This window comes from Cololabis saira, chromosome 1 (genome assembly GCF_033807715.1).
Source record: "Cololabis saira isolate AMF1-May2022 chromosome 1, fColSai1.1, whole genome shotgun sequence".
Classification (NCBI taxonomy): Eukaryota; Metazoa; Chordata; class Actinopteri; order Beloniformes; family Belonidae; genus Cololabis; species Cololabis saira.
In genome coordinates, this window is record NC_084587.1 from 9,823,124 (window position 1) to 9,845,868 (window position 22,745).

General features: G+C 41.8%; 1 protein-coding gene across 4 annotated transcripts in view; it reads left to right on the forward strand.

Annotated features, from left to right (window-relative positions):
* The window catches only part of clockb (clock circadian regulator b), a 57,913-nt gene that overhangs the window by 18,997 nt on the left and 16,171 nt on the right, over window positions 1-22,745 (forward strand). For 2 of the 4 annotated variants that reach the window (XM_061735696.1, XM_061735786.1), the window contains exons 13-19: window positions 14,548-14,654; window positions 14,753-14,900; window positions 14,990-15,065; window positions 15,915-16,059; window positions 20,110-20,231; window positions 20,512-20,673; window positions 22,164-22,322. In XM_061735696.1, the coding sequence (XP_061591680.1) occupies window positions 14,548-14,654; window positions 14,753-14,900; window positions 14,990-15,065; window positions 15,915-16,059; window positions 20,110-20,231; window positions 20,512-20,673; window positions 22,164-22,322 (919 nt within the window). The remainder of the gene's footprint in view (window positions 1-14,547; window positions 14,655-14,752; window positions 14,901-14,989; window positions 15,066-15,914; window positions 16,060-20,109; window positions 20,232-20,511; window positions 20,674-22,163; window positions 22,323-22,745) is intronic. The other 2 variants (XM_061735873.1, XM_061735961.1) reach the window with 1 other exon arrangement.

A 22,745-nucleotide genomic window follows, 5' to 3' on the forward strand; every position in this document is an offset into this window, starting at 1 on the left:
CTGTGCCACAACCACAACCAAATTCACTCTATCCGGATGGAGCAATTTAACTGGATAGTTTTTTTTAAAGGCCGAAATGAAATAGAGTAACAAGGCTGTTTTTAAAATGTAAGGTGTAAAAAGTACAGATAATTGCGTGAAAATGTAAGGAGTAAAAGTAAAAAGTCGTCTGAAAAATAATTACTCCAGTGAAGTATAGATAACCAAAATGTCTACTTAAGTAAGGTAACGAAGTATTTTTACTTTGTTACTTGACACCTCTGTAAGTTTGCAAAATTAAAGTCGTGTAGTTTGTGGACACCTTAAATGTCCCGACTCACCCAGAGTTGTTGAGCAGGTTCAGGTCCAGCGGCTGAAACGAGGGCTTAGATTTTGATGCACACAAAAATCTCAGATACTAATCAGAACCAACAAGCGTCTAATTTGGTGCTCATTTGCAGCAGTATTGATAGAAATGGTTCTGCACGGCTCGAACCAAAGCCTCACGGAGCTGCCTGGTGCACCAACACACGACTGTAATGCTGAAACTTGTCAGGACTCAAGACTGTAGGTGCCTACCAGCAGTACTCGAGTTGTAAAATAAATCAGGGGGTTGGTGGATTTTATCATATGGGGACAGATAATTTGTGCTGATTACAAATAATATAATATATTACAAATAATAGCACTGACCAAAACACCTGCAGAAATACTGCAGGAATGACATAGCAGCAGTTAAATGCAGCCTTCTGTAAGCTTTAAATATCCACTGGGCTTACATCAAATACATCAAAACACAACAATAAAAACAGTTTTCTGAACTTCAATATGACTCTGTCCTTCACAGGATAAGTAAAATGGATCACTGCAAAAACTCAGAATCTTAACAAGAATATTTGTCTTATTTCTAGTTAAAATGTCTCATTTTAGTAAAAAAAATCTATTCACACTTAAAACAAGACTCATCACTGGAAAAAACAACAATTTTCACCTGTTTCAAGTAGATTTTCAATTAAAATAAGTAGAAAAATCTGCAAAAAAGATTTTTTGCTTGTAATGAGAAGATAAATCTTGTCCCACTGGCAGATTTTTCTACTTATTTCAAGTGAAAATTGTCAAATAAGTTATTTTTCTGGTGTTATTTTTCTGGTGATGACTCTAAATGTTGAAATAGCAGTAAAACCACATTAATTGATGAAATGACATAAGGGATGGAAAGGGGGGATGGCAGTTTTACAGGGGGGAGGATTTTGACCATTTTATTTCAGGGGGGGATGCCATCCCCCCTCATCCCCCCTCAACTCCAGTACTGCCTACCACTTACTTGCATTATTAACCATCTTTTAGTGTGGGGCATATTTTAAGTTAAGGCAGCAGAAATACCTCAACACCTTTGTTTATCATCTCCAGGAGTTATCCACCTGTGTCCACTCAGTTAACGGTTCACTGTTGCTCTCAAGTCACTTTTTGCTTATGACTCTGCGTAGCCAGAGTTAAAACAGACTGTTTTCTATCGTCTTGCACTGGTCTTTAAGAAGTTTATAATACACATGCATACTTGTCCTAAACTTAGCAGTCTTTATATGAATATCAGAGATTTATAAAATCTTCTTTCAGAAAAATAGTGCAGTAATTGATTACGTGATAAAGGAGGAAGAGCTGTTGATAAATTACTTTATGTTTTAGAAATATGACTGAGTAGCCCACATATTTAAATATACTTCTCATTTATTTACATATGGGATTTTACATTTTTACTTTTTTTAATTGAAGAACCTACATACTTACATTTGTGTTGTAATCAGACAAATCCTTTTCATGTAAATAGGGTTATAAACTATATGTACACAATATTAATTTCTTAAATTTGTTTTGGGTTTCTTTGGTCATAAACATTTACTTAGACCAGGGGTCTGCAACCTGCGGCTCCGGAGCCACATGCGGCTCTTCATCCACATTGTAGCGGCTACCTTTGGAAAAAAACGATATTTCTGAATTCATTTTTCGTCATATTATTAGTTTAATTTGTTGGGCAGTTATCTTGGAGTTTGAGTCGATGCCATCTAATTTTAAAAGAACTATTTTTGATTTCTATATTTCTTATTAAAGCTGCTAACCTGCAGCGAAATGCTTTATTTATACTAAATTGGGGTAGTTTTTATTTTACTTTTACACAAATATAGACTGAAATAGGCCTACAGTTCACAGTTTAATTTATTTCAGAGTACACCTACAAATGCACACTGCACTTCTGTTCTATTTAGGGGTTTTAACAGCTAAAATAAGATGAAAACTTTTAAAATCTCTGTTATTTCTTGCGGCTCCCGATAATATTTTTTGTAGAAGTGGAGGCAAAATGGCTCTTTTGATAATAAAGGTTGCAGACCCCTGACTTAGACCATTAGAAAAATTCTCATTTTCTGTGTCTGATCTACTGTTTTGACCTAGAATGGCTTCCAGCTCTCCAGCTCACAAAGCTGGCAATAAAGCCGCCCTCATTTTCATTCAGGACCGTTCCACTCCTCTCCAGGTCACCGGCCACTGCTTCATTCACTCCACTGCTCTCGTCCTGTAATAGCCGCTAATGCTGCTGTTCTTGTTCTGCCACGAGCTGTGAAACATGTCTCACCTTATTACCCAGTGCCCTCGCCTCCTCTTTGACTCTGAATAACTCATCTTCTCTTCTCTGTCCACACCGTAACTGACGCCATCTGATATCTGCACACAATCCAAGATCTGCTGAGAGAAACCTGGATATCCAAACATGGCTCTGAGACACTCCAATCCTCCTTAACATCCAGCACAAGTGCTGCTAAAACTGCTGCTGCTGACGATCGGCGTAATTGCAGACATTTAAAACATTATTCAAGCCTCCTCAACCTACTTTGGGAGTATATTTATTGAATAATTTATCAGCAAAAGTGCTGTGTGTTTTGGTTTTTTCATGCTTCCGACTAACTTCGAAATCTGCCCTTAAGGTTTTGCCATTTGTTTACTTCTAATCCTTCCTGGTGCCTTTTCATATCACTTCCCGAACTGTCCGGATGGTTCCAGCCACATTACTGCTCTCGGCTCGTCGCTGAGACATTTCCTCACCACGATTCCTCGGTTCTCACCGGCTCAGCTGCCTCCACCTATTACATGCGCCAGTTAGCATTTAACACACGTTTCTGGGGACGACCAAAGGCGAACGAGGATAGTTTAACATTAGAACCACCAGCTTTGTAGCGCCCCCTACAGGCACCGCTGCCATCTCCAAAACCATCAGATATTATTTCATCGTTGGGATACAAAAATCTGTTCTTGAAGTGCAAAATATAGTGTCAAAACTTGTTCTCTTTCTGTTGGACATATGTTGCCTATGTCCATCTGCACATGTGTGTCTGTGTGTGTGTGTGTGGGGGGGGGGGGGGGTACATTTAGCTGAAGTAATCTAGACTAATTGGCTCATTATTGATACATATAAAACATGTTCACCGCACCAGCACGCTTCACTTCAGAACACATTTTTAACAAACTAAATTAATAACGCACGCACACAGAAGACGGTGTGTGAGCGTTCATGGATAAACCTACTGTTTCTCTTGATTCTGTTGAGATTTGATTGGTTTAAAGTGCTATTATTTTCATAATTGCTCATTTTCCATTCTTTCTTTTGTAGTAATGGTCATAGATAATTTAATTTTTCTACCCGTAGTGATGTAAGTGCTGAAGTGGACATCATCCGCTTGAGCAGCCGCTGTTGAAACCGTGTATCATTTTTGCGTGTGTGGGCTAGCTTATCAATCTGAACTGTGAAATAGTGTTTTTTTTTCTCCAGCTGCTTGTATTTCTTTCTCCAGACCACAATATACAGTGTAATATAAGGAAAACAACGATACAATGAGGGGAACAAATGCACCGACCCGTTAAAATGAAAAGTAACAATCTCTAATGTAGCGCTAACTCTGCAGCTGGGACCACCTGCGGTGTCAGTGACGGCGGCGTACGCGACAGCTGCGGCACACGGACGAATAACTGTCCAGTACTTGTGTGGATTTTATCTTAATGCGTTCAAGAAAATATATGTTGTGGAAAAACCCCCTAAACCCCTTTAACACGTTCTTTCCAACTAGGTGAATAACTGAACTGAAAGCTGAGTTACCAAGAATAAGACTTGAGAGATGATCCAGATTTTGGTAGATTTAATTAAATGAAAACGGAGGAGGATACTGATATTAAAGTGTAGAGGATGACACATTCCAGTAGACAAAACATTGGCGTTCCCACCGCTAATCTTTGTTTGGGCCGAGTACTAGTCAAGGCTTTATTCTGAGGTTTTCAGCAGTTGTGTTTTCATCAAGTATGGGAAACGCTTTTTTCCCCATCACAATATAAAATGTACATATTTATGATAATTCATGGAATGACAGTGCTGTAGATTTTGATTTATTCGAGTTTAATGCTGTATGAAAGGGGCGGATGTCAGTTAGGCCTTATGGGACCCTTCTGGACAGATATAAACAGCTTTGATGCATAATATGCTCAAATGTTGCATGAAGAAGTCCTATCCAAGCTATGGTTAATTATAAGGTTTTTGTCCTTTCTTGGTTTTAAACAGTGGTGGCTTTCCATTAGCAGGGGTCCTGAATAGTTTTACGGGGCTTCGATTTGTCATAAACTTCTACAGGGCCGAGTAAAGTCCCTGTGTTGTGGTATCTCAGTTTGGCGCCAAAAATCTAGTGGGTGGGATGTGGTGTTGACTCACTGATCGGGTACGCAGCAGACTGGAGGTGTCTGTATCCATGTGTGTTTTTTCCTTAAAGTGTCCTTTAGATTTTAGTTTTTTCTCATTTATCACCATCGGCATCAGAGCGGCCGCGGGTCCTTAAAAAGTCTTAAATTCCATTAAAATAAGGCCTTTAAATGTCTTAATTTGTCTTAAATCTCAATCCAAGGGTCTTAATTTTTGAATCAATTTTAGAGGGATTTTATCCGGTCATCATTAAAAAGTTTTCTTACACTTTGAAAAAGGAAAAGTTTATTTAACCGTTTTGAGGAGAATCTCTTGCCTCGGTCAGCGTTGCCAGGTTGAGCGGATTTCCGCCCAATTGGACTGAAAAATACAGGACTGGGCGGGTTGATACAATTTGGGCTGCTTTTCCTGGTTTTTACAAAACATTTAGGAGAAATTATTAACAAAAATGTTTCCATTATGGCAGAGAAAAGTAGAAACTTGCACAATAAACTCACTGATATTTTATTTGCTTTAATGATTAAAGCAAATAAAATATCAGTGAGTTTATTGTGCAAGTTTCTACTTTTCACCAAAGTTTACAATTGAATTGAGTAGATTAAACTTTAATCTACTCAATTTAATTGTAAACTTTGGTGTTGTGAAGCTTCATTTGCGTATGACTTGAAATCTCTTACGCATTTAATAATTGACATGGCGTTTGGGCTGGAACCTGTCAGATCTGGCAACCTTGACCTCAGCAATGGATTTCTAAATCGACTTAGTATCGAGACAAGGCAAGCACATATCGGTAAATGCAAATTTGGGTTCAAAGTAGGGGTGGGACGATACGGGTAAGTCCCAATTCGATACTTTGGCGATATGTGGCCCAGGATATCGATAATATCACGATATTTTCGATATTCGATATATCGATATATTGATATATCGGTAAGAGCGATATATCACGATATATGGGACTGAAAAAGAAAAAATACCTATAAAAAGGAAAACGTCTGTAGTTATGCATTTATTCAATGCTAAAACTTCATACAAGAAAGTGCATTTGTATATTTCCTCACTGTCTCCTAGGCTTGTAAATGTAAACACTGTACAGCTGGACAAATTAAAGTGCATGAACATTAATAACATGTTTTATATAAACCAGGACAGTGCACTGCTTTGTTTCTAATACTGAAAAGTCAGTAAGCAACTTAATTTTGCACAGTACCTCACTGCCTCCTAGGGCTGGGTATCTATTAAAATGTCAAGAATTGATCCGATTCTTAAGATTCAGAATCTATTATCACCATTTGATTCGATTTGATCCGATATTGATGTGGATTAGTGTTATTAAAAAAAATGTTTCCCCTGTTGCCTGAATTATATGACTGTAAAATAACTAGTGAAATAATACTTTCACAAATAATTATTGTGAAATAACTAAGAAATAACTCAAATAGGCTTTTCAATATGCCTTCTTTTCCAATATCCTTTTAGCCTGTCTAATTTATTCTGTCACCACACACACATATTGCCATGAAGTATCAGCCATTTTTCACTTATCATGACAAACTGTATCCGATAACAGAAGAAACCAAACAAGCTATAATAAATATAAATAATATGAACTTCATTGAACTAATATAACATTTTGAAATTTAAGCTGAAATATCCAAAGCACTGAACACTGGTTTTGCACGGGTGGGCGTGTGTCCGAGTGTGTCCGTGTCGTGTGTAAAGGCTGATTTATGGTTCCGCGTTACACCAACGCAGATATACGCCGTAAGGTACGCGGCGACACGCACCGTACTGTACGCGTCGCCGCGTACCCTACGGCGTATATCTGCGTTGGTGTAACGCGAGCCGCTCTCCTCACGTGGAGCGCGAGCGGAGCGGGGTCCGTTTCTTAACGCAGCTGGTTGTCTGTGTGAGCGGACATTAACGCACATGGCAGCTTAAACACCAGTAACTTCCAGCATTAACAGTGCTGCTCAGCCCGCTGTCTGTACGAAGTAACCCGTGGTTCTGTATTTTCTGAGCTGGTTTCTCAGGCGGCCGCTTTGATATGTTTGTTTTGCTCACGAGGGCAGCGGGGGCGGGCGGGGCAGAGCTTGAACAATAGTGCGGTGACAACCGCGTAAACCATTATGTGTGTTGTAATAAAATATCGATATTAGCCGACAGTATATCGATTATTTATTGAAACAGAGAGCACAACAATATATTGAAATATCGATTTTTTTTCCCACCCCTAGTTCAAAGTGTCTTATTGGTTTTAAATTGTGTTTGAAAATGGTATTAAAAAATCTTAAATTTAACTTGGTCAAACCTGTAGACACCCTGGATATGTACGTGAACGCACAAAACAGAAACATGGGAGAGTTGGTTTCTTAATGTCAGTAGATCTTAAGGCTGAATTATGCTTCTGCGTCAAAAGGACGCCGTGTCTACGGCGTGTGGTTTGGATCGACGCAGAGGACACGCCGTCACCTGCGCCGTCACTGACGTGCACCTCCCGAAAATTGTAACTACGCGTCGAGGAGACGCAGACCACACGCAGACCGAGAGGGCTGTGATTGGTTCGTTTGAAAGCGAAGCATTTCCGGTTTCCGGTTTGAATCAGTAGTGAACTTCCAGGGCTCTTTTCTTCGTTTATGTGTGATTTTTTTTGTTTTTGTTTTTTGCACAATAGTTGTCCTTATTTCTTTGATTTACTTTTTTTTTTTTTTTTTTTTTTTTACCTTGTCTGCACACATATTATTGATTGATACCATGACGGTAGAAACCAAAAGTGTATATATGTGCATTATTACTATATGTAATATATACATATATATACGCACACATATGCGTACACATACATAAATATACACATACAAACCCAGTGTTTTTTTTTTTTTTTTTTTGGGGGGGGGGGGGTTGGGGGTGGGGGGGGGGGGTGGTGACGACATCCACTGCCAATCCAGGAAACAGGAACACACGGAGACACACGTCAAGCACTGGAAATCTGCAACAAAAAACCACAAACAAAGCACGAAACCGGCACGGAGCCATCCAAAACACGAACAGCAATCGACCTAAATCTTGAGATCTGATCGCAGTCTGAGCTAAGCTATCGCTACCGCTACCTAAACCCAAAAACTAGAGAGCCAGCATGCAGGTGAACAAGCCAGTGTGTATGTCTATGTGTGTGTGTGTATGTATATGATCATGCATGTGTGTGTGTGTGTGTGTATGCATGTGACTAAATGACTATGTGTGTGTGTGTGTGTGTGTGTGTGTGTGTGTGTGTGTGTGTGTGTGTGTGTGTGTGTGTGTGTGTGTGTGTGTGTGTAATAAACCAAACAAAGCTCCACCTGAAGTGTATCTATAGTGGGGGAGGGGGGGGAGCAACCCCGCCACCCGCGAGACCAGAGGCCGACAAGGAAGAGCCCGGAACCCAGGCCACCGGCAACCCCACAGAGGGGAGAAGTAGGAGGGAGGCAACCCACCGCCTGCGAGGCCCCCCCCCCACCCGGCGGCGGCCGAGGGGGCCCGCGGGCGGGGCCCCCACGGCGCGGAAAGAAGCAGCCAGGGATCCCGCGGCGGCGGACCGCGACCCAGGCAATCCCCGGCCACCCGGTCCGGGCCGGACACGCGGCCAGGAGGCCCTCACCCTTCAGGCCAACGACCCCCACCCGGCAGGGGGCCAGCCCGCCCGGAGAGACAGAGCCGCCCCGGCCGCCGACGCGGGCAGGCGCACCCGTCCCCCACGAAAGTGGCCCTCCAAGACCAGAGGGGCGCCCCGCCGTAGAGGCAGCGGGGGGGACCGGAGACGGGCCCGGAGAGAGGGAACCCCCCAACAAGGCGACACCCGCGCAGGCCTGACAACGGAGGGCCTCAGACCCAGGCATCCCATTCATTCATCCATTCACCTATCCGATATCTATACTAATAATAATATAATATACTATACATAATAATAATAATAATAATAACCATCTTTGTATAATATAATATTGATAAATTATTAAGTTTTTGATGTCCTGCCAATGGAGGCTCAAATCCTCCATGGCAGGACCCTGCACGGCGGGCCCCGCCAGGCCCCGCCAGGCCCGGGTAACCCGACCCACCCGTCCCAGGCCCAGGCCGGTGAGGGAACGCGGGTGATGTGGGACCCCCTCCCGCCCCTTGTGTTGAGTGCATGTGATTAATGCCATAAAAACAGGGAGGAGGGAGGGCCAAGTATCGATTGACACAGACCCCCCCCCCTCCCGAACTACGTGTCCTTGTCAAATGTATTTATTAAGTGTTGAATGTGCAGTGTCTATTTTGCTGTTAAAACCGTGAGGCGGGGAGTGCCAGGCCCCGCGGGACAGTGCCCCCCACGACCCGGACCCCCCGCCTTTCGCCTATGTGCGTATGAATCGTGTAGGGGGGGCAAGAGGGGGAGCGGAGGCCGAAGCCAGGAAGCAGGACCAGCAAAGCCGGCCCTGATAAGACACCCGCGTCCCCCCACCGGCCGTCCAGTAGACGGGGGCCGGCCCCCCGAGCCGGGCAAGGGCCCCACCGCACCCCCAAGGGCGCCCCCGGCGCCGCCGGAGCCCCCAGACGGAGGGGGAAACGGTCCAACATCCTCCCATTCATACTGACAACATAAGACATAGATACCTGGGAATGGTGCCACCCCGCCGTCGCGCCCGCCCGTGCACCCCCCGGTCAGGGGAGGCCCGCTCCCCGGACCCGGCCCCACCCCCCCCCCCCCGAGGCCACCCCGGCGGACATCCCAAGGGTCCCGGAGTCCCCACATCCGCAGGGGCACTTGGCCCCCGCCCAGCGACGGAGGACCAAGGCAGCAATGCCCCCCCAGCGCAGACAGCCACCCCCCACCCAGGCAGGGCCGGGCCCTCCGGGTGGGACCCCCACGTCCACGGCCCCGCCCCCCCCGGGAGGCCCGGAGACGCCCCAGCCACAGCCCCCCGCCCGAGCCCTCCCCAGCCACCCCCCCCCACCGCCATGAGGTAACCCCCCCCACAGGCCCCCAAGGCCCCCACCGGCTAGGGACAGGGCCCCGCGGCCCCCCCCACTGCCCCCCAGGGGCCACCAGAGGCCCGCGCCCCAGACCCCCCAAGCCGACCCCCAACCCCAAGGGCTACGAGATCACCACCCCCCCCGCCCCCACTAGGTAACGAAGCCAATAAACGGGGACCACAGAGAGTGCAATTCAGCCGAATGTTGTTCAGTGGAGGCAGACATTATCTCACTACTAATATGATCTGATAAAAGATTCCTAAAATGGTTGATACATAAACTGGATTTTTGTTTCCAATTTACTAGAATGGTTTTCTTTGCGATACATAAGGCAGTGAGAACCCGGTGTGTCCAATTAGGATCTATTTGAGTGTCTCCCAGGTGACCTAATATACATACCGTGGGGCACACTGGGATTCTGTGGTTGATCCATGTGGATAAATCCTCACAAATCTCCTTCCAGAACCTCTGTACCGGTGTACAGAACCATAAAGCATGCATATAATTATCTGGGGTGTTCTCTGTGCACTGTGAACAGATATTAGAGGTGACAAAGCCCATCTGGAACATCCTTTGTCCAGTATAATGTATTCTATTAAGAACTTTGTACTGTATAAGTTGTAGGTTTGGGTTTTTAGTCATAGTAAACGTATTTAAGCATATTTGTGACCAAGAAAACTGGTCGGTATTAAGAGAGAGATCCACCTCCCACTTAGAGATCGGGAGAGAGACTGAATCGTCCAGTTTAGACACTAACCTGTAGAGTTTTGATAACAACTTTAAAGTGCTTAGATTCAATAAATCTATTATCTTAGCGGGAAGTTGTAAATCTAATTGGCTAATTTTGTATGTTTTATTTATTATTGCCTTAAGTTGTTGATACTCTAAAAATTTATTCCTGCTAACTCCGTATTGAACAATAAGTGTATTGAAAGGTACAAACTGTCCTCCTACAATTACGTGCTGTAAGTACCGTATTCCTTGATCTCTCCATTGAACGAAGTTAACCATCTTTTTATCATTTTTCACGATGTCTGGGTTGTTCCATATGGGTGTACGGTCACATGGAAAAAGTGAAATTTTAGCTATTTTAAGAAATTCCCACCAAGCTGATAAAGTTGTGCTAATATTAATGCTTTTGAAACATTGATGACGTTTGATACTTTGACTAATAAATGGTAACTCTGAGATTTCTAGTTCATTACAAAACACTTGCTCTGAGTCCAGCCATTAACTATCTAAAGGATGATCTTTTGACCATTTTACAATATACTGTAACTTACTGGCTATGAAGTAATACTGAAAATTAGGTAATTCTAAACCTCCATATTCTTTGGATTTTTGCAATGTCTTTAAACTAATACGTGGAGTTTTATTTTTCCACAGAAATTTTGATACATATGAGTCCAACGATTTAAACCAGGAAAGAGGGGGTTTGCATGGTATCATTGAGAAAAAATAATTTACTTTTGGTAAAACCATCATTTTAATGGTGGCTATTCTACCCATGAGCGAAATGGGGAGAGAGCTCCATCTGGAAAGATCATCTTCTATTTTCTTTATAAGCTGAACATGATTTAATTTTATTAACTCTGACAGCCTAGGGGAGATGTTTATGCCTAAATATCTAATGTTCCCTGATTGTAATTGAGTATTGGTTATATTCCTAAAATTGCAGTTAACACACAAAACAGTGGATTTAGACCAATTAATAGAATAATCAGACAGAGATGAAAATCCCTCTATAAGTGCAATTGTCTGTGATAGTGAAGATCGTGAGTTCTGGAGGAAGAGGAGTACGTCATCCGCATAAAGACTTATTTTGTGCTCTAATATTTTACATTGTATACCTTTAATGTTTTGATTTTGTCTAATAGCTGCTGCTAAAGGTTCAATAAATATTGCAAATAATGAGGGAGAGAGAGGGCAACCCTGTCTAGTGCCTCTTTGCAAGGTAAAACTTGTAGAGATTTGATCATTTGTCCTTACACGTGCCTTGGGAGAGCTGTATAATATTTTTATCCAGTCAATGAAAGATTCGCCAAATCCAAATTTATGCAAAGTTGCCAATAGAAACTTCCAATTTACCTTATCAAATGCTTTTTCCGCGTCTAAGGATATAATAGTAGTCTCCTGTTTATTGATACTCGAATAGTCTATAATATTTAATAATCTGCGAATATTAGTAGACGAATGTCTACCTTTAATGAAGCCTGTTTGATCCGGATGTATAATAGAAGGGGTGACTCTTTTCAGACGTTCAGTAATGGCCTTGCTAATTATTTTAAGGTCTACATTTATCAATGAAATTGGGCGGTAGCTCGATGGGAGCAAGGGATCCTTGTCCGGTTTTAATAAAAGACTAATATTAGCAGAGTTCATATTTAAGGGTAAGCTTTTATTCTCCCTAGCATTTAGAATCATTTTATAAAATGTTGGTGCTAATATGCTCCAGAATTCCTTGTAAAATTCAGCTGGGAAACCATCTGGGCCCGGAGCTTTATTATTGGGCATATGTTGAAGAGCTTCATGGAGTTCTCCTATTGAGAGCGGTGAGTCTAAATTCGTAACCTGTTCCTGATGTAACTTCGGCAGATTAATGTCTCCAAGAAACTCATTAATGGATTGATCAGATGGTTCAATTTGTGACGAGTATAATTTACAGTAAAAGTCTCTAAAGACTGAATTTATTAAACAGGGGTCATGTGTAACTCCCCCTGACTGGTCCTTAATGGATGTTATGGTTGTTTTTTCTTTGTTTATTTTTAATTGATTGGCTAAGTATTTTCCCGATCTGTTAGCATGTGCAAAGTTTTCCAGGCGAAGCCTTTGTACTAGAAACTGTGTTTTTGCGTCAATTATTTTATTTAATTCTATTTTAGTTTTCCTTATTCTGTTAAGGATACGTTCGTCTGCAGAGGTCTGGAAGGCCTCCTCTAGCGTCTTTATTTCACATTCTAATTCTTTTGTTTTTAAGTTGTCTTTTTTTTTCTTATTTGAAGAAAAGGAAATTATTTTGCCTCGCATTACTGCTTTTCCTGCTTCCCATAGAACGCTCGCTGATATTTCCGGCTGGACGTTATTTTGTAAAAATATATCCCATTCTTTCTTAAAAAAATTAATAAAGTCGGGGTCTTTGAGCAATGATGTATTAAATCTCCAAACTTTGGAGGATGATACGCTCCCCCTCTTCCCCAGAGTGAAAGAAACAGGTGCGTGATCGCTAATAATGATTGGGTGAATTTGTGATTCTGAGATATCTCTCATCAGAGAGCTACTGACTAAAAAATAATCTAACCTAGAATATGAGTGATGAACGGCTGAGAAAAAAGTGTAGTTCCTAAGGGTTGGGTGTAGAGAGCGCCATGTATCGCAAAGACCCAGATCATTCATGTATTGCTTAACAATACTTGCTGACTGCCAACTCCTGTGTCCGCCTGCATTACTGAGCCTGTCCACTCCAGGGTCCAGAACCATGTTGAAGTCTCCTCCGATGATGACTGTGTTGTCTAGGTGAGCAGAAAGTGAGGTGAAAAAAGAGTGAAAAAACGAGGAGTCATCAACATTTGGACCATATACATTAGAAATACATAAATTCAAGCTTTGAATTTGCAAGACTAAAATTAAATATCTACCCTCTGAGTCAATGTGAGTGTCCTTTACGGTGAAATTTACTCTTTTATTAATGAGAATTGCTACCCCTCTTTGTCTGGAGTTGTAACAGGCGGAAAAAACATGCGGAAATTGTGCCGTGGCCAATGCATCTACCGAAGCTTTAACTAAATGAGTTTCTTGCAGTAGGACAATGTCTGCCTGCAGAGTTTGTATCTGGTTAAGAAGTTTTAATCTCTTTGCCGTGTTCCCGGCTCCGTTTACGTTCCAGGTGACAAACTTTAATTTATCCATAATCCAATCATTGAAAGTAACATTATATGTAAGTGGTAATGTTGCATGAAAAGCTGTTGTATGTGTGTGTGCCATGTTATTCTAGATGTGTGAAATGTGTGTTTGTACCAATTTACCAAACCGAGAAAGAAAGTGCAGCAGAGTGGGACATAGAGGGAAAAAAGAAAAAAAAAGGGGAAAGGGAGTGAGGTGGGGGGGAGGGAGATAATTCTAAACATGATAGAAAAAGAAATAGAGAAAATAAAAAAAAGAGAGAGAATAAAAAAAAGAGAGAGAATTTCTTTGATTTACTGTGACCGGAAAAAGTCGGATAAACCATTCAGAAAAAGATCGCTAACTAGTGGCCGCGGGGGGTACTGCACCGCGACCAAATGGAGAGACGGAGAAGTCAGAAGGGTTCAGCACGGCGTCACGGCTGCGGCGTGTGCTCTGCGTCGGTGTGACGCAGAACCATACCTCAGCCTTTACCGGGGTCTCACGCTGTAGTGGCAACGCTACGGTAGACAGGAGGTTAGGGGGTTACCTGGTACCGTTCTCGGGGTCCCCGCTAACAGAAACTAGACTCAAGTGTCTCTGTAGGGGAGCTTTACAGCTTAAAGTGAGATTACAAACTGAATATTGAAACAAGTTGCACATCGTGCTGAGCGTCGTGTACTCCTTACGAATGCGAATCCTAATTTTTTACCAGAGATCACTCTTAACTTCCACACACACATGCCCCGTGCAACAACATCTATCAGCCATTAAATCACGTCTGTCAGTTTTATTAAAGACCTGGTAACAAGCAGAGCATCTTCCAGATCTTCCAGCTTTGATGTAAAAATGAGTCTAATTCTTAATTTTGGGGCTTAGACTGAGCTAATCCCCCCGCTAGTCAGCGCAGTCTCACATCAGCAAATGAGAGTGACGTGCCTTTTTTTTGTTTCTCTCTCCAGAGCTCCACCAATCATAGGCTACCTGCCCTTCGAGGTTCTGGGAACGTCGGGGTACGACTATTACCACGTGGACGACCTGGAGACGCTGGCCAAATGTCACGAACACTGTGAGGGCTCACATTTTTCTCACCCAGTGGAGTTTCTCCCCGGGAAACTTTTCTCTGCTTGACCTCGGTAACAACTTTGCTCGTGTCTCCCCGTTCAGTGATGCAGTACGGTAAAGGGAAGTCCTGCTACTACCGATTCCTCACTAAAGGCCAACAGTGGATTTGGCTGCAGACGCACTACTACATCACATATCACCAGTGGAACTCTCGGCCCGAGTTCATCGTCTGCACGCACACGGTGGTCAGGTACAGGCAGACGAAGCTCGTCTCATCCTCCGCCCTCCGTCCTCCACTGATTTTGTTCTGAGAAAATCCTCCTTTTGTCTCAAACGCAGCTATGCAGAAGTCAGAGCAGAACAGCGCCGGGAGCTGGGAATTGAAGAGTCTAATCCAGAGGCCGCGGTTGATAAGGTGAGGCATAATCTCAAGTAATGGACATTTCATTTATTTATTTACTTTAATTTTGCAAAGTCTCATCAGCTGAAGCCTCAACAGATCAAGTGTGGAAACTCTTAATGCATTTGTTGTTTCAGGCTTTGGGAAATTAAAACAGACTGATTAATAATCTGTATTTACCAATATACATAATACAGGACTGTCTCAGAAAATTAGAATATTGTGATAAAGTTCTTTATTTTCTGTAATGCAATTAAATAAAACTAAAATGTCATACATTCTGGATTCATTACAAATCAACTGAAATATTGCAAGCATTTTATTATTTTAATATTGCTGATTATGGCTTACAGTTTAAGATTAAGATTCCTTGAATATTCAAATTTTTTGAGATAGGATATTTGAGTTTTCTTAAGCTGTAAGCCATGATCAGCAATATTAAAATAATAAAAGGCTTGCAATATTTCAGTTGATTTGTAATGAATCCAGAATGTATGACATTTTTGTTTTTGTAATTGCATTACAGAAAATCACAATATTCAAATTTTCTGGGGCAGTCCTGTACTTATCCTGTACCTGTACTATATAATATAATATAATATAATACATAATATAAAGCTCCTGGACTTGGTTTTAATATGCTGTGTCAAGGACACCGGGAGGTGAAAACCTTTTTAGTCCTCTCGTTAACCTTTCGAAGAAGGAACTCAGTAAGTTCCGTTCACAATAACTTTATCTAACTCTTAAATTGACCACAAATTTACTCGTTATGTGAATGGGGCTGTTTTTTGCACAAAGTTTGACTCCTGAGGATGCCGCTGCCACGTTGCTGTCTCCTCATCTCTGCTGGTTTCTGATCTCCAGGGTCATGACTCCGGCTCCGAGTCGCAGCTCAACACCTCCAGCCTGAAGGAAGCTCTGGAGAGATTCGACCGCAGCCGAACGCCCTCGACCTCCTCGCGGAGTTCCCGCAAGTCCTCATCGCACGTCTCCGACAACACTTGCACTTGTACGTACACTCACGTAGTCGCACGCACTTGCATGAGGTCAATTAGCGTTATCGGGTCCGTGTACTTCGCGGCCATCCGTATTTTGTTTTGAAATTACAAAATAAAAATAGAGATATCATCCAAAATAATCCGTTTCCCATCTTTTGTTTTGATAACAAAAAAACGGAAAACGGATCGTTATCCGGTCAGTGTATCTTTTGGTCATTGGATTTTTCCGTCATGAGTGGGAATCAAAAAACAAAAAACGATTGGTTTATTTGATTTTCCTTTTAAAACAAAAAACAAATATTGAATTACACTGCATTTTTTCTTTTTTTGTGTTAATATGATTTAACAAAGATTCAAAATACGCTTTTATTTTCGTTTTCTATTTTATATAAGAAAAATGAAATCACTAGTCAACAGGAACGAAAAAACGAACCAAAAACAACCGTTTATTCATATTCGTGCACCGGAAGCTGGCATTTACAACCGAGTGAACTTAGTTCTGGATATTTGACAGGCATTCCTGTGACAATTCTCTCCAGGGGAAGTTGTTCTGTACCACCCCGTCCCACTCGAGCCAGCCACTCTAAGCCAGTGATTCTTAACCATAGGGCCGCGGCCCACACTTGGGCCGCGAGCGCCATCTAGTGGGCCGCAAAAAAAAAATCTGTTTTGTACGTGTGGGCCGCGGGGGCCGCGGGACTGCATAGCAACTCCCGACCAAATGAGGAGAAGAAGACACTCAGCTAGCTGTACGTGTAATAGTAAGAGAAATGTTGTGTATTTACAGAGAAAATCCTTCATTTTGCACAGAGTACGTTTAGATCCGCCAGGATCAGGGATCGATTACTTGGGTCTGCGCCCAGAGCGAGCGAGCGCGGCGTTATCATTTATCCTGACGCGTCCCCGTGGCCGGGGAGGTCGGAGCCGCTCGGGCGGCTCCGTCGTTACTACTGAAGGATTGTAGATGTAAATGCAGGGCTGACGTGTCTGCTTGACATGACTGTTGTTCGGGCTCGCAAAAGCGTTTGGAAAGTGACACGGCTGCAGCACGGCCATGAGAGCTGCGGGCTACTGCCCGTCCTCAGCTGATCAGGCTCGGATGAAATCCGACACGCGCAGTCCTGACAACTTATTAATGTAAATAACATAAAGCAAAATCAAAATAAGTTTTGTTCCCGCTCTATTTTTAAATATGCACACTTGTGTGTGCGCCTTTCCACACGGCGCGCTGTTTTAAATCCAGAAATGACACAAAACTGAGGGTGCGTCTTTCCACACGGCGCCGTATGGTCGTCAAAATACTGTAATTAGCTGGACTCTTACAGAGATGAGAAGCCTAACAGGTGGAAAGGGAAGTTCAACCCGGAATGGACAGATTCATCCTGGTTCAGTCTTCCCACTGGGACAAAACCAGTGTCTCATACGTTCAGAGACCGTGGCGTTCAAAGTGCAAAAGTTTTTCATCAAACATATCCACTCAAGTCTGAACTGAAGTCACAGAAAATAAGCTGACCATCTTAAACATGTTTGGGTCCACATACAGCTGTGAAGCAGCTTTCTCCACAGTGAACATAATTAAAACTAAATATCGTTCCAGGCTCATCAATGAGCACCTTCACATGTGCATGAGAACCTGACACCATCCAGCCCAGATTTAAAGTCCTGGCAGGAGAAATTAGAGCTCAGTTCTCTCACTGAACGACAGAAAGTCATAAGATTATAACAGGGGAAGAAAGAAAAACTGCAAAACTGTTCAATTGTTAAGATGTGTTTATATTAATTTATTATAAAAATGTGTTGAGACAATTAACAAAGAAAAGGGGAACTTCAAACTGCTGGTAAAGAAATAAAATAAGATAGCATTTGAAAAATAAAATAAAATCTATTTTATTTTTAAGAGAAAAAAATATGTGTAATTCAAGTTACACATGTTAATTGGCAAATATGTACTTTTTTAATATAACAGTCAGATGCAGATGTTGATACAACTATGAGGCTACTTGAATATATATATATATATATATATATATATATTATGATGTTCTGGACCTTCGCTTGAGTAAATTTTCTCTAAATGGACCTCTTAAAGTTTTAGTTGAATACCCCTGCTATACAGTGTTAATATTTAACGGGCCCCGGGCCACTCTGTACTGAAAAAATTGGGCCCCAAGGTCAGAAAGGTTAAGAAACCCTGCTCTAAGCTACTATTCCCCCCCCCATGTTTTCTGCGGTGCATTCACACTATACGCGAGGCATGTATTTTACTCGTATTTACTGACATTACGCCCCCAGATGTAGCTACAGTTGTCATAGCAACAGTAAACACCAGGTCAAAGCAGCAACGGGACTGCGGTCATTTGTTGTGGGGATAATGGGCTGACGTCAGTTCTAGAGCTTGTTAAAAGATAGAAAAATGTTCTTTACCACAGGCTGCTTCATGTTAGCATCTCAATATCATGTGAAAGTTCACTCTTCTGATGGATTTGAACTACATGCATTTGCAGCTACAACAATGTCAAGACGGTCATTCATGATTTCCACTGCAGCCTCCATGTTTCTACCGGGAGAAGGGTCGTGAAAAGCACGGAAAAATAATAATAAAAAAAAAAAAACTAGAATAGGCTACAATATGCCGACAGTCCATTATGCCGAAGGTCGTGCTATAATTGTTACAACGTTTGGCTGTGACCTTCATCAGGTTAACTGTCAGACAGTTCATGTAGGTGGAAAAACACGTCACTCATTGTGTCATTCAATCTTCATTCATAAATTTTGGCTCAGGTCTGACACTGAGTGGCCTAAATAGTAAACGGTCACGCAGCGCGCATCAATTACCACAACACAGACAACGAAATATACAGGCCCTAATAGCTTATAAGATAATATAATAGGCTATATTAGGCTATGAATAATTTTATAAATGCACAACGACGTCTGAGTTAAGGAAGTCTGAGAGAGAGAGAGAGAGAGAGAGAGAGAGAGAGAGAGAGAGAGAGAGAGAGAGAGAGAGAGAGAATTAGCAGAGCCTACAGACGTTTAAAAGTCCAAACAAAAGTATTTACTCACAAGAAGTGATTGTAATCAATTACATAATTTAAAGTAGATTTTTACTAAATATGATAATACATCTAGGCCTATGCGTGGTCTAATGATCAGCTCTCAACGTAAGACTATATTAAATTCTCTGTGGATTAATGCTCCACCTGCATCAATTGGATCCTCGTCAAAAGGACATGTCATGTTCGTAGCCTAATAGTAGTGAAAAGAAAAGTTGTAACACTGATTTTTTTTTTCTAATCAATGAAAGACGGCATAACTGCCTCAACTGCACACTGACAGAAAAGAGGAGGGAAGGAAAAACGCAGGTGTAATCCACAATTAGTGCACTGAAATGTCAGGAGACATACGCATCTGGATTAGCCTGTGTCATACAAATATGTGATTAGAATGCAGACAAAAGATCAAAACATATGAAACAGAAAAATAATGCAGTTTAATTAATCAAATAAAACATCAAAATTATTGTCCTCCATCTGTAACTTCCGGTGCACGAATATGAATAAACGGTTGTTTTTGGTTCGTTTTTTCGTTCCTGTTGACTATTGATTTCATTTTTCTTATATGAAATAGAAAACGAAAGTAAAAGCGTATTTTGAAACTTTGTTAAATCATATTAACACAAAAAAAGAAAAAATGCAGTGTAATTCAATATTTGTTTTTTGTTTTAAAAGGAAAATCAAATAAACCAATCGTTTTTTGTTTTTTGATTCCCACTCATGATGGAAAAATCCAATGACCAAAAGATTGACCAGAAGACTTACCGATAACGATCCGTTTTCCGTTTCCGTTTTTTTTTTCAAAACAAAATATGGGGAACGGACTATTTTGGATTATTTCTCTATTTTTATTTTGTCATTTCAAAACAAAAAACGGATGGCCGCGAAGTACACGGACCGTCATCGTGACTCGCATTATCACAGAGGAATCGGTGACATTTTTTGTTGTGGAGCGATGAGATAATGTAATCAGCCGGCTTCTGAATATGACTGTTGTTTCATCAGTAATTACGTCTCCTGCAGCAACAGCTCCCAAAATGCACATGGACACAGCCACGCCGCCCCGGCAGTCTCTGGCCTCCACCATGGAGATGACATCACAGCGGCGCTCGTCCATCAGCAGCCAGGTGGGACACGACGGGCCAAAAGCCCTGACACAATTCTTCTCATGTGACTGGCCTCTAGAAATAGAATAAAAATTTGCTGACATTGCTGACAAAAGGTAAATCATGAGAACGGAGAAGCACAAAGAGCTTTTTGATTTACGGCCCCCTTACAGCGGGAATTAAAACCTCGAGGGCCGGAGTGCAGCGGTACCAAGGTGCAAGTGTATCGTGGTGTCATAACGCAGGGTTAGTAAATTTTCATGAACCTCAGTTGTCATGACCTTTTCTATTTTATTTACAGTCTATGAGCTCTCAGACAACGGGGCAGAGTGTCAACCCGGGCATGATCACTCAGCAGCAGCAGCAGCACCAGCAGCAGCAGCAGCAGCAACAACAACAACAACAACAACAACAACAACAGCAGCAGCAGCAACAACCACAGCAGCTTCAGACAAACGTACAGGTAAAAATCTGATTGATTTTATGAATATATCACAAGTAGAAAACTTTTTGCACACCGGATTTGCAGAAAGGTGCGTCGGAGGAGGAAAGCTGCAACCAATTTTAACAAGAAAACTTGTGTTAATTAGGCCATCGTTTCGGTCACCGAAACGTTGCCCTAATAAACACGAGTACGATGAGAAGAAGGTGTGCAGGAGTTTTCTTGTTAAAATGAACATATCACAAACAAATTATTTTCTCGGAAAAAATATGCTTTCCCATTGTTTTTGTTATTTTATATACCTAGATAGACCTAGATATATACTTAGATTTGTAATAGGGGTGTAACAATATATCGTGCCACGAAATTTCGCGATACAAAAACGTCACGAAATGTGTCGTGGAGGTGACAAACTGTATCGCGATATTGGGTTATTAATATTAATCTATTGTGTTGACTAGAAACGCGCATCCGACCACGCGTGCCGACCGCGCCTCGACCCGCGGACCAAAATCTTACTCCGCTTAGAAGAAACTAGTACCGTTTTGCGGTCCCGTTTTGAGCTCTGAACCTTTACTTATATAAGGCTGGTGTAGAGTTAAGCCTTACCTTATTAAATTAAACCTTTTTGGGGTCCTGAGTAGGATAAACACGGGGACAACTTCTGCTGAGTTCCAGTGTACTTTACTGTCCCTCAACAGCGTAGGATTTTAGAACATCAACACATCACCTAGTGCCGTACTGTGGCGTATCACTCCGCCCAATCTAAAACAGACTAATCACTACAGATAAACTGACTAGTGTCATTATAGTCCCTGATTTACATCAGAATATAAAGAATATATCTATAAAATAATGAACCCTGAATTACCAAAATAACCTTCTTAACAAAAATAAATCTCCTCTTACACTTATAAGGTGAGCATGAATCAATATGTTTCATGATGTAAAATTGTATGTATTTATTTACTTTTATTTATTTATTTAATTTTAGTTGTTAAATTTCTGGAAAAGATAAAAGTCAAATCATACATGAGAGAAACTATTCAGTTTGTGGCAAAATATTTTTACTTGTCTGAAACTGAAGATCATAATGCAAACCTGACATTTACTGTTAGTTCAGTTTGTGGAAAATGGTTGGCCTGGCTTTCTCTTTAAAACTTAAACAGTTATAAAGCATTACAAACTGTAACAATAGGGCAAACACACAGCATTGTTTTGTATTTTGTGTCTTTCAAATAAAAGACAATTTTTTCCAGTCATATGTTCCTCATTTAAGGTTGTTAAAAAAATACTGCTATAATATCGTATCGTTATCGTGACCTCAATATCGTGTATCGTACTGTATCGTGAGATTAGTGTATCGTTACACCCCTAATTTGTAATGACGTTGAAGTTTGGTAAAGCGGTAGTAACATTGTTAATGTGCTGCCCAAATTTGCTTGTGTGATGTCAGAAGCATCAGAGCATCAGCTTCCCTCTCCTCCTCCTCTCTTTCCCACCACCTCCAGCCGGTGATGGAGTTCTCGGCGCAGGTGAACGCCATGCAGCATCTCAAGGACCAGTTGGAGCAGAGGACCAGGCTGATCCAGGCGAACATCCAGCGGCAGCAGGACGAGCTCAGACACATCCAGGAGCAGCTGCAGAGAGTCCAGGGCCAGGGCATACAGGTCAGGCTTAGAATTAGAAGAAAACATTGAAATTAAAAGAACCGGAGAAGGTTTTTGATTCAAGAATCTGTCAGCCAGTGTTGCAAGACCTTGCGAGGATTTTCCCACAAGATTCTTAATGTGAAACCAGGATTTCACAACCTACATCAAAATGTCAGTTGAGCAATCACAAAAGTACACCCTTCCAATTGAAAGCTCTTGACTCGTAAACATTTATATCATTCTACTTTTGGCCACAAGGTGGCACTGTTTGTACATCTTTCCTGCATCTCAGCAAAATACAGAAACCATTAAAATGAGGAACACTTTGACTCTGCATGTCATTTTTTGCTGTTAGGTTTCTTAATTAAGCACTTTGGCATTTGCTTAAGTGGAGAAGCAGCCACTGCATCAAATACATCTTGAATAGATGGAAAACTGCCG